The 11,251-nt window shown below is 37.6% G+C and overlaps 1 protein-coding gene across 1 annotated transcript; it reads right to left on the bottom strand.

The window, feature by feature from the left end:
* Window positions 1-1,074: 1,074 nt before the first annotated feature.
* Window positions 1,075-8,992, bottom strand: pik3cg (phosphatidylinositol-4,5-bisphosphate 3-kinase, catalytic subunit gamma). The gene is made up of 11 exons (XM_051108329.1): window positions 8,795-8,992; window positions 5,362-7,355; window positions 4,683-4,748; window positions 4,374-4,599; window positions 4,189-4,292; window positions 3,950-4,096; window positions 3,778-3,868; window positions 3,562-3,692; window positions 3,116-3,227; window positions 2,131-2,288; window positions 1,075-2,049 (listed from the first exon to the last, which is right to left on the bottom strand). Exons 2-11 carry the CDS (start codon window positions 7,345-7,347, stop codon window positions 1,768-1,770), a joined length of 3,303 nt encoding a protein of 1,100 aa, XP_050964286.1. The 5' UTR covers window positions 7,348-7,355; window positions 8,795-8,992; the 3' UTR covers window positions 1,075-1,767.
* Between the last annotated feature and the right edge of the window lie 2,259 nt (window positions 8,993-11,251).

Here is an 11,251-nt window from a genome sequence, read left to right as displayed (position 1 = left end):
CAAAACACCGGAAGCCAGCCTCATAAAATTTACGAATGGCCACACCCGCTCTTAAGGGAAAAATAAGGTGGGTACCATGTGAAACCCTAAAAACCAGTTCGGACACGTAAACAACAGCCTAGCAACAACTCAAAACACCTTAGCAACTACGCAACTCCACAGCAACAGCAAAAGTTGCATCAACAAAGATATAAAAAAAAAAACTGAAAACTTTGCAGATTCTTCATGCAAACATAAAGTTGTAAATATTTAAACATATGATATACACCTTTTTCTTCAACGCGGAAGTAAGCTTATAGGAAAGACTTCCGGTTCATAATCGGCTGTAAATAAGGAGAAGAATAATCCTGTAAACCGTAAAACTGTTTGCATTACAACAGTGTGTTCATAATTAATATAATACATGAAAATAATATGGTAAGACACACCAATTTGCAATATCAAGCAGCAAAACGAATTGTTTTGTGTACAGAAAAAAAAAAAAAATAGCTGGACGCATGAGACCGGAAGCCAAACCCATAAAATTTAAAAATGGCCGCGCCCACTCTTACCTTAAAAAAAAGGTGGCTAGCACATTGAGAAAATGTTTATGTGATTCAGGGAATCATTCGGTGTGAATGTCTGTCTTAAATGTGTACTTAACATTTCTCAGGGCTTAAACGGAGGCAGCGGGACGAATATGGTCGCTTTCCAAAACTACTGTCCTCTACACTGGTAGGTAACGTTAAATACAATGAAGCGGAAATTAAATTCACATTAGGAATGAATTGGCTTCAAGCTGTGTCCTCATGAAGGAGAAAAACTGGAATTACTGCATTGAACAAAGACTTACCTCAACTCTGCTAACAGTTATTCTCTCTTACATGTTCAGTGGTGCAGAAGTAATCGGCAAAATCTCCAAAACACTAAGACTTAAGGTATAGTTCAACTCAAAAAATACCATTATGTCATTTTTTTACTGGTCTTCATGTAATTGTAAATTTGTATGAATTTCTTTTATTTATTTGGAACACAACAGATTTGTTTTTGAAATGAATAGAATTGCAAATTGAGATGAATAACACACTGACACTGTTTATTTACAAAGCATTTTAATATAAAGTAATTAAATATATATTTTTAAAAAATCATTTCATGTTGACATGGGACAATCGGTAATCTATATAATAATTGCTCCAGCTGATTAAATATAAAAGATTACAGTAAATTATTGGAATCAACATAATTTACATTTTATTTTATTTTGTAATAATATTTGTAAAAACTTGTACATCCCAGTGGTCACCATGTTGACAGTGCATATGCCTTTAATCTTAAAAACTCACCTTATTATCATTAGACACTTTCAATTACTATAAATTACTATTTAAATTAACAAAGCATGACAAAAATGCAAATAGGGCACTTGCGAATTTGTCCATCAAATCATACGTAAAATTACTTGGCGCTCAGTCTTAAAACTTAGGCAGATACTATACGCAAAACTATCCGAATACCAGCATTTTTGCTATTTGTAGCTTTATTATGGGCATTTAAAATGACCCAGTTCTTACAACAAATAAAAATGTGTTGTATTACAGTGCAAGTCAATATTAAGTCTGCAAGAAGTATTAAAGACGACACAATGCATGATGTACATGCATTAAATAACAATATAATTTAGGTCTATAAAAAGCTTTTTAGTAAAATTCCAAATTATAAAAATACAGCAAGTGAATCCACTTTTTACAATAAAAACACTTCATGAAGTAGATGTAATGTTTGTCTTCAAGCTGAACGTTTCTCCACACCCTGTTTAATGCCTAGCACCAAGTGTAGGAACCAGTTGAACTGCACCGTCCAACCCTTGTCCCGGCAGATTTCGATTTGGTCCAAGAAGTGTTGTTTGGCCTCTTCCTCAGAGCGTCCGACCGTTAGCGCTTCCCGTATGTACTCGATGTCCTCCTTGCTGGTCAGCTGAGGCATGCCGGTCATCAGCATCATGGAGAACAGGATGATCAGCAGGTTGGTGTGATGTCTCAGAGCCAAGTAGGCCTTCAGGCAAACGTTCTGCATTTATGAGGGAGATTAAGTTTAGTCACAGCGGAGGACTCTAGTTTAGTGCTAGCAGATCAAATAGTAAGAACGCACCTGAAACTGGAGGAAATGAGGGCTGCTTTTTTTGCCTGTTGTGCCCATCACATAAAGGAAATCGGGAGTCAGCACAAAGGGAACTCGCTCCTTGCTGATCCCCAAGAAACTCTTGTAGTTTCCAAGTATGTGTCCGAAATCAATGTGGAATAGATTACCTAGTTGAAATCACATGTATTTTATTATTGTTCCTTGAACTGATTAGCTAATGAAACATTTACTTTTCAATACAAGCTCAAACATCAGCATTTACAGAACAATTATTTATTTTATGAAGCAGATATCAAGGGTGCACAATTTTGTTTTTGTTTTTTTTGTTTAGCTTTATTTTTTAAAATTTGATTTAATTAAGTATTTAATAATTTAAACTAAAATTAAAACACTTGTATTTTTATTATATCTACATGATTTTAGATCTAGTAGTTTTGTGCTTTTGCAATAAAAAAAAATATATATATAGCTTTCATTTTTTAGATTTAATTTCATTTTTTAAGATTTAATTTAATTAAATATATAGTCATTTAATTCAAAATTAAAACACTTCTGTTTTTAGTTATTTTAGATCTAGTAGATTTTGTGCTTTAGCCATTTTATTTAAATATGTTTTATTTAGCTTTACTTTTTAATTAGATTTATTTGATTTTGAAATATTTAATTTAATAAAATATTTAACAATTTAATTCAAAATTAAATTAACACATTTTTGTTATATTACATATATGATTTTAGATCAAGTAGATTTTGTGCTTTTGCCATTTAAAAAAAATATTTAGCTTTAATTTTAAAATTAGATTTATTCGATTTTTAAAAATGTAATTTACTTAAATATATTTTTTTTTTCTTTTTTCCAAAAATAACAAAACCGATTCACTTTCTTTGTAAATACCTTACCGTAAAAAAACTGAGTTTACCTTGTACAGAACCTAGAATATTCCTTAAAACAGCAGTATTTTAGCATCAAGGTTCTTGTAATAACAATAATTACCTGTCTCTGTGATCATTATGTTGTCATTATGACGATCACCGATGCCCAGGACGTAAGTTGCCACGCAGTACCCTCCACAGGAGAACACAAAGCGTTCAACAGCCTGCTGGTGCTGAAGAGGTGAATTGGAATGGAAAAAATGCACAAAAATGACATATCACCAATGCCTGACCTTTTTTACATTTGCATCAGGCAAACACAGACATGCAAACAAGCAAAAGACACATAAACCCAAGCCCCATATCAGAAACTGAACTTGACCAAAACCCACAGACGATGATACAAAAGTCAAAAAAGACTGTTTAAAAATAGCATACTGGATTGTGTAGGTTCTGTGTTTGGTCTCCACAAAGGCAAACGCCCTCAAACAAAGACTCAAATGCACCAGGAAGTGAGAGGTTTCCTTCCTCTTTAGAACATTCAGCTGTATGAATGGAAAAACATACCTTATCCTCATTCACACACTTTTCACGAAGCCACTGGCTGAGGATCTCGTCTTTAAAAGCTCCGGTGTTCCCGACAGTACTTTGTTGAATGTTAGCAATAGTAGTGGCATCCTTCACTATTTCAATCATTCCTAGAAGAGGAGAATCAGAAATTCAACATGTTATGCATTTACTTTTAAATTGCTGATGCTTAAAAAATAGATCAACCACTATTACCTATTTTATTTCCAGTGGAAATACATCCATATGGTAGCAAGGAAAGATCCAAGGACTCCAGCTCCCAGATCGACTCCATTATCAGTAAAATCTGAGAGAACAAATTGGCTATTGGAAATACAGCACTGATAATGTTGTTCATAACTGCTAGCATGCATTTAAATGATCATACCTGTAATATCAGCATGTCCTGCCGAAGATCATCCCCATCTTTAAAGATGATCCCAATTGTGTCACTTGACAAGGTGGTCGGATCGGCTCGTTTGAACTGCAGCCACAAGGGTTTCTTCTTGGATGCCATCACTTTGCATTGTTCAATCTACAATTAGTAATACAGTGCACACAGTGGAGGTCAATGGCGTCAAATAGTACAACCGGAACTTAGTAAAACTACAAGCACTGTAGACGTACCACAAGAGCCCCTGCCCGTAGGCCTGGATCGTAAGGCACTCTAAAGCTGTCCGGCAACCCTGACGACTGTAGACCTTCCAGTTTCTGACGAAGCTGAAAAACAACTACAGTGTTCCCAAATTAGATAGGCACCGCACTGGTCTATTTCCAAACGCTAGAGAAAAAATACTGGCTGTAGTCGTCACCTTGTGCTGAGACGTCATACTTTTCAGCAGACATTTGCTTAATCTCACGAGTGACCTTTTGCAAGGCCTCGGTCATCTCCACCTGCTTCCTGAAGTCTTGCAGCATGGCTTCACCACAGCCACGGAGGTAAGCTTCAAGTATTACGGCATATCTCTGCTGATAGTGCATGGACTGAGCAATTTCGCTACGCAGGAACCAGAACAAGAAATGGCCGATCCGCTTGCTCTGTGAAGAAGTCACAAGAGTTAAGACGTAAACACTTTAAAAACATAAAAATCTGACTGTAGGCGGATGAGGTTCTGACTTACTCTAAGCGCACGTTTGAGAAGAAACCTGGCGAGCGCACTGTCATGGAACGGTTCAAATTTGACAGCCTACAAAATAAGCATCAAAAAAAGATTAAGTGAAAGGATGTCTAAACTCGGTCCTGGAGGGGCACTGTCCTGCAGAGTTTAGGCTCCAATTCCAATTAGACACACCTGAACCAGCTAATCAAGCTCTTACTAGGCCAGGGGTGTCCAATTCTGCTCCTGGAGGGGCGCTGTCATGCAGAGGTTAGCTCCAACCCCAATTAAACACACGAGAATCAGCTAATCAAGGTCTTACTAGGCATACTAGAAACATCCAGACAGGTGTGTTGAGGCAAGTTAAAGCTAAACTCTGTGAGGCACATGGCCTTTCAGGATAGAGTTTGGACACCCCTCTACTAGGCATACTAAAAACTTACTGGCAGGTGTGTTGAGGCAAGTTGAAGCTAAATTCTGCGGGACACTGGCCCTCCAAGACCGAGTTTGGGCACCCTTGATTAAGAGTCTTTGAGTTGCACAGAAATATCACATTACATGGTGCAGTTCATTTTATGTAAATGTTTACTTTGCATGCTAATTTTAATAGCTAGCTAGGGTTTCTTTGTTAATGCTGAGTTATGTCATGTCTGAGCAGTTATGCAAAACCAACCACAGTGTGTTGTGAATTCCCCAGCCTCACCTGAACAAGCTGTAGGAGGTACCGCAGGACATCATCATCTTCCAGAGTCTCCAACTTCCGGACGGCCATAGTGCGCACATTTTCATCAGAGAAGTGGCAGTCCAGTAGCTGTAAAGCCAAACCCACATCCAGCGAGCTTCGGTCCCATATGGTGCACCTCTCCAAAAGACAGTGCGTTATTGCAACGGCCTCTTGTTTGCCCCACTTGACCGAGGAAAGAAACTTTGGATAGGCTTTGGGATCCTTCATGCACTCTTGCCGGAAGTGCCAGAGCAATTCTTTGTCTTCGGAGCTGAGTGGATGCAAAGGATCTGTTGCAATAATCTGCTCGAACTGTTTGCGCAGATGGTTGGGCATCTCTCTTTGCCCTCGCTCCCCTTCCATTTCCGAATCTGGAGAGTCCTTGCTTTTGGGAAGAGCCACGGGGTAGCAGTACTTATCCAGGAGGATGGCAACAGCCATGGAGCTGTTCTTGTCCGGGTTGGTTGCGGATGTAAGTTTGTCTGCATTAACGCTACTGTTGTCTTCACTCTTCTCAGGCATCTTCCACATGTGCAAGATGAACTCGCCCTGCCTTAGCAGGGAGCGGTGGTCCACCAGTAATAGGTTGACATAGTAGAGCAAGCGGCTCTTGTTTTTGCATTCGTTCTCTTTGGACGTTTGAGTCTGGGCTTTTCCACACAACACCTGCAGGCTAAGTCGGGCACCTTTGGGTAAGTCCTTGATCTTTATGTTGAACTCCAACCAGGTGTTCCAGAGCACCTCGTCTGTGAAGGGTTTGGAGGTTGTCCTTTCTTGAGCCAGCAGCTGTTGTCCGTGGAAAATACTGGCCTCGACAAACACGATCAAATCGGAATTACGTGGCAACACTGGTATGTCAATCCCCAAGATCTTCACCCTGAATTTACGATTGCAGTCCCAAAGGGAGATGGTGAACACCTTCTCGTGGTCTTTTTCAGTGATGGTCAGTTGTTCATGAGTACCTGCGACTCCAGTGCAGTCGTCGACCTGAGACCAGTCCTCTTTTTGGACCACATCTTGTTCTGGGTCTGGAGGATGCTCCAAAACTAGATGGATCTCTTCACCATTTTTCAGACACTGTCTGATCCAGTGAAAATCTTTGATGGCAAAGTTGCCATATAGGTATTCCTCTCTTCCACAAACCCTCAAGACAAAATCTGATTCGCTGACATCTTCCGATATGCCTAAAATTGCTCGCTTTTTAGTGATCTTGGTAAAGAAGCACTGAAGAACCTGGACAGGTGTGTCATCTATAGATACCTTAATAGTTTGGCTTGTTGTGTCCTTGTGTATCACCACCAGGATGTGATTGTTACTTATTTTGCTCAGAAGGTATTCAGGGAGAGGCTTTGTGGTCATCCAGGGATCCATCGAGTAAAGTTTGGGATCTCGATCAGACAGCTCAATTTTTCGAGGGGTCAGTAGCTTTCTTCGCGTGAACTCCAGTTCGTCGTCATGGACGTTGCTGACATCCGTAACATCGTATCCGATTAGATGGTTAAGAAACCGTTGGTACTGAAGCGAATCCTCTGTAGGCTGTGGCCTAACAACCAGGTGAATCTTCCCAACTTCTTTTCTCAATGCTTTCCAGTATCTGATGCAGTCAAGGGTTTGGAATACCTGCTGTTTGTCGTAGATCTCATACCAGTTCCCTTTCTTCTGGTACAGCAGCATGCAGTGGTCCGGAGACCATTTTTGGTAAAATTCAGGGCACAACTTAGTGGTTACCGCTCTGTGCCAAATCTGAACCTTCACCTGCTCTACAGTCCAATTCCCAGTCACGTCCAAGTGCAATGTGTCTGGGTTCTTGCTGTTTTTGTTGGTGGTGGGAAGTACAAACTCTACAGCTATATGATCCGTGGATACAGCTGACGTAGATGTAAATGCTTTCATTTTTCTTCTTCTCCTCTTGTTTTCCTCTCTACGTACTACTGGTGGTTCATCATCACTGGCTTGGTGTTCCATAACCAATGCTAAATTAGTAAAAAAAAAAAAAAAAAAAAAAAAAATTGTTTTTTAACACAAAGAACTGGTCTGCTTATTTTCATGCATATAAAAAAGCCACCATAGACCACCATCACAATATTTTGACAATGAACGAATTTTATTTTAATTATTAACACCACGCCCATCCTGAATAGAGTGTCATCAATAGCGTCATCAGTCGGCCATATTGGCGGCACAGAATGTAAACAATGCTAATAAACTAAACTCCTTATTAATCGGTTGGACTGGGAAAAACACTATAGTACTATAGACTGCCAACGGTTATAACAAATCAATGAGAAGAGTGCAAAAAACTGTCTGAGGAACAAAAGGCGTTTGTGATTGGTCAAACTGAACCAGGATTTCCAGGGCAAGAATCTTGACAACATTCGAGTTTGTTCTTATCATTTCCGGTCAAGGTAGGTAAAATGTAAGGCTAATATTTTTAATTAATTCTGCTCGTATGTATGTGTACCACCTATTAATTTTAATTTGTCAAAATATCGCACACTTTCCTGCTTACTAGGTCTTTCTCTAAAAGATTTAGCAGCTTTCACAAGTTTTTTCATGGTTTAGACAGCATAAATTAGCAGGACAACATATTCGGTAGTACATTAACCTTGCAGTCCATGCTATTGTTTACATCCGAGTATGGCCGATATAGCCACGCATCCGGTTAATTGACCAAATCGTGACATAAGTGCAAACACTATATTTGGCAATGAATTAATAAGTGAATAGTTCATAAATAATCATAATTAAATAAATAAAGCTACAAATATTACAATGCAATGATAAGACCTTAAGTATCTTCCTCAAAAAAAAAAAAAAAAAAAAAAATTGCATGGGACTCCATGGGACCAACACCAGCTGTACAGCGGGTGAACATGTAAAATATGCTTCTGGAGAAATGCACGAGCCAAATATTATCGAGACATTTCCAGATATATTATACAGACATTTTCAGACATATTCTTCTTGTTAGAGGGTTACATTATCTAACAAACCATCTATATGAGTTAACGTTCACTTTATGCAAAGGAAGTCACCAAAGCAGGAAGCACAAATGTGCTAAGTCCTTCAAACAACAACAACAAACTTTAACAAAAAGCAGGGAAGTCCGCACATAACGCAAAGCGAATGTCACTGCAATCTATTTGTTTCCTACATTGACCAGTTTGACTAGCGGAAACTTCTGAACGAAATATTTCCACGTTGTAGAAACACACAGCAAATGCGGAAGTTTCTTAAATAATAAAACACTCTGAAAAGTGTGATATTTACAGTAAAATACAAGTGATATATCTATGGTGCCACGTCAATGTTGCACAAATTAATAAGACAAACTAACTGTAACACTGACAGATCAGAAGTAACGGTTTTGCCGGAAGGTTGGCGTAAAAAGCGGAAAAATAGTAAAACTCACCGTTCAGCAAACGCAGAGCCAATGACCCTGAAAGCGGTCGAGCAAATGCTTATACATGGATGCAGAGAAACTCAGTACAGCCCACGTTAAAATAAAACGCTCTTGTTCCAGTAGCTTCACTCCAAAATAAACGCGATCAGTCACACAAGTGAGTTTCTTCTCCTCTCACCATCTGATCACACGCATGACGGATTCGACTGCTGCTCCTATTGGTCTGACACATTAGGTCACTCTCTACACTGCTCTCTACACTGAAGAATAACGTGTTTTTTTTTTGTTTTTTTTTTTTGTTTTTTAATAATATGCAAATATTTTTTGCACACACAATACGGCTTTTAGATTTGATAACGATACGGATTTAAAATGCAAAATGCAATTTTAATTTTAAATCAGGTGTTTTCCAGTTCATTCAGTCCAGTTTTGAAACAGTTCATATGCTTTGCTCTAATCTTGCATTTTTCATTTTTGTCATGCACTGGCTCATTATTGGGAATGCATTTGCATTAACAACTACACAAGTTCATTTTTTAGATTTTTAATTTTATAATAACATTTCTAAGAGACAAAGGCTATTTTTAATTTTATAAGGGATATTTTTTGTTGTTATTTAGTTGTTTACATGTAAACTGTTGCAAGCAAAGACTTAGATCTAATTAGGTTTTAAGTCTAGCCATGTTAGACATTTAATTTACCGAGTCTCAACATTTCACTATATTATGCAATAAGGCCCTCTAGTGGTGTGTTAGAGGCACACATTTATAATTTGGGTTTAATATATATATATATATATATATATATATATAGTATGCCTTGATAATGAATAATGCCAGGTCTGAGCCAAGCATATGGAGTGTTTCGGAAAACACCTGATTTAAAATTCATCATAATATTTTGCATTTTAAATCGGTATCTTTATAAAATCTAAAAGCCTTATTGTGTATGCAAAAATATTTGCATGTTATAAAAATATACATGTTAATCTTTAGTGTGGACAGCAGTGTAGATAGTGACTTAATGTGTCAGACCAATGGGAGCAGCAGCTGACATACATACACACACAAACACGCATTGAGTGAGCTTTAGTTATGTTTTACATTTATAGCTTTATAGATATAAAGTTGTAAATATCATAGCTTTAAAGATTAACCAAGACTATCCCTTTGAAATGACAGATGACAGTCACTAAAACACAACTATATGTATGTATCTATGTAAGTATGTATGTATATGCATATATATATATATATATATATATATATATGTATGTGTGTGTGTGTGTGTGTGTGTGTGTGTGTGCATATATATATGAAGAGTTCAGATGCAAAACCAGCTAAAATAATGATACTGAGTGAATGTTCTTGACATATATTATACGTCCATCAAATACTTTTACTTCAAACTCGCTAAAATACAAGCCTCAGCCCAATCAGAAGTACTGGTACTTACACAGAAACCTATACATATGAGCCTGATAAAAAATGCATTTTTGAAAGAAAGACGTCAGATGGATTTAGCTGGTTGTGCATCTGAACTCTTCATACATATATATATATATATATATATATATGTGTATGTGACCCTGGACCACAAAACCAGTCTTAAGTCGCTGGGGTATATTTGTAGCAATAGCCAAAAATACATTGTATGGGTCAAAATTATTGATTTTTCTTTTATGGCAAAAATCATTAGGAAATTAAGTAAAGATCATGTTCCATGAAGATATTTTGTAAAATTCCTACTGTAAATATATGAAAACTTAATTTCTGATTAGTCCCATACATTGTTCAGAACATTATTTGAAGAACTTTAAAGGCAATTTTCTAAATATTTTGATTTTTTTGCACCCTCAGATTCTGGTATTTATCCTAACAAACAATACATCAACGGAAAGCTTATTTATTCAGCTTTCATATGATGTATTAATCTCAATTTTGAAAAAATGACCCTTATGACTGGTTTTGTGAACCAGGGTCACATATATATGTGTGTGTGTGTGTGTGTGTGTGTGTGTATGTATGTATGTATGTATGTGTATATATATATATATTTGAAGCCTCTCACAGTCCAATCGCTGTAAATGTTGGCTCAGCAACTATTTAGCCATATAAGCATGACATGACATTGTAAGATTTCGAAATCATTGCATAACACTTCAGAGTCATGCATTTCCTAGCTATTACACCGCATGACAGAATCTCCTAAAACTATTACGATTGTAACCAAATCAAAACAGCAGACTTCTAATTTATTAGGTCAACAGGCATTTATCCTAAATTAGAAAACTTACTATTTAATGGCCCCTTGGCTCCTCCTCTGTCTGTTTCATGTAACTGCAGTCTGTCATCTGTAGAACAGGCCTCACTGACAAAACCTTTCGCACAGCCAATCAGAGAGCTCCTACAGCAGCCCTGTGATTGGCTGGGCTTGGAGCGGTGGGGCCTGTCTTGACGTCATTGT

Source organism: Labeo rohita, chromosome 4, assembly GCF_022985175.1.
Source record: "Labeo rohita strain BAU-BD-2019 chromosome 4, IGBB_LRoh.1.0, whole genome shotgun sequence".
In the NCBI taxonomy this organism is placed as follows: domain Eukaryota; kingdom Metazoa; phylum Chordata; class Actinopteri; order Cypriniformes; family Cyprinidae; genus Labeo; species Labeo rohita.
This window is presented reverse-complemented; position numbering and strand designations above follow the sequence as displayed.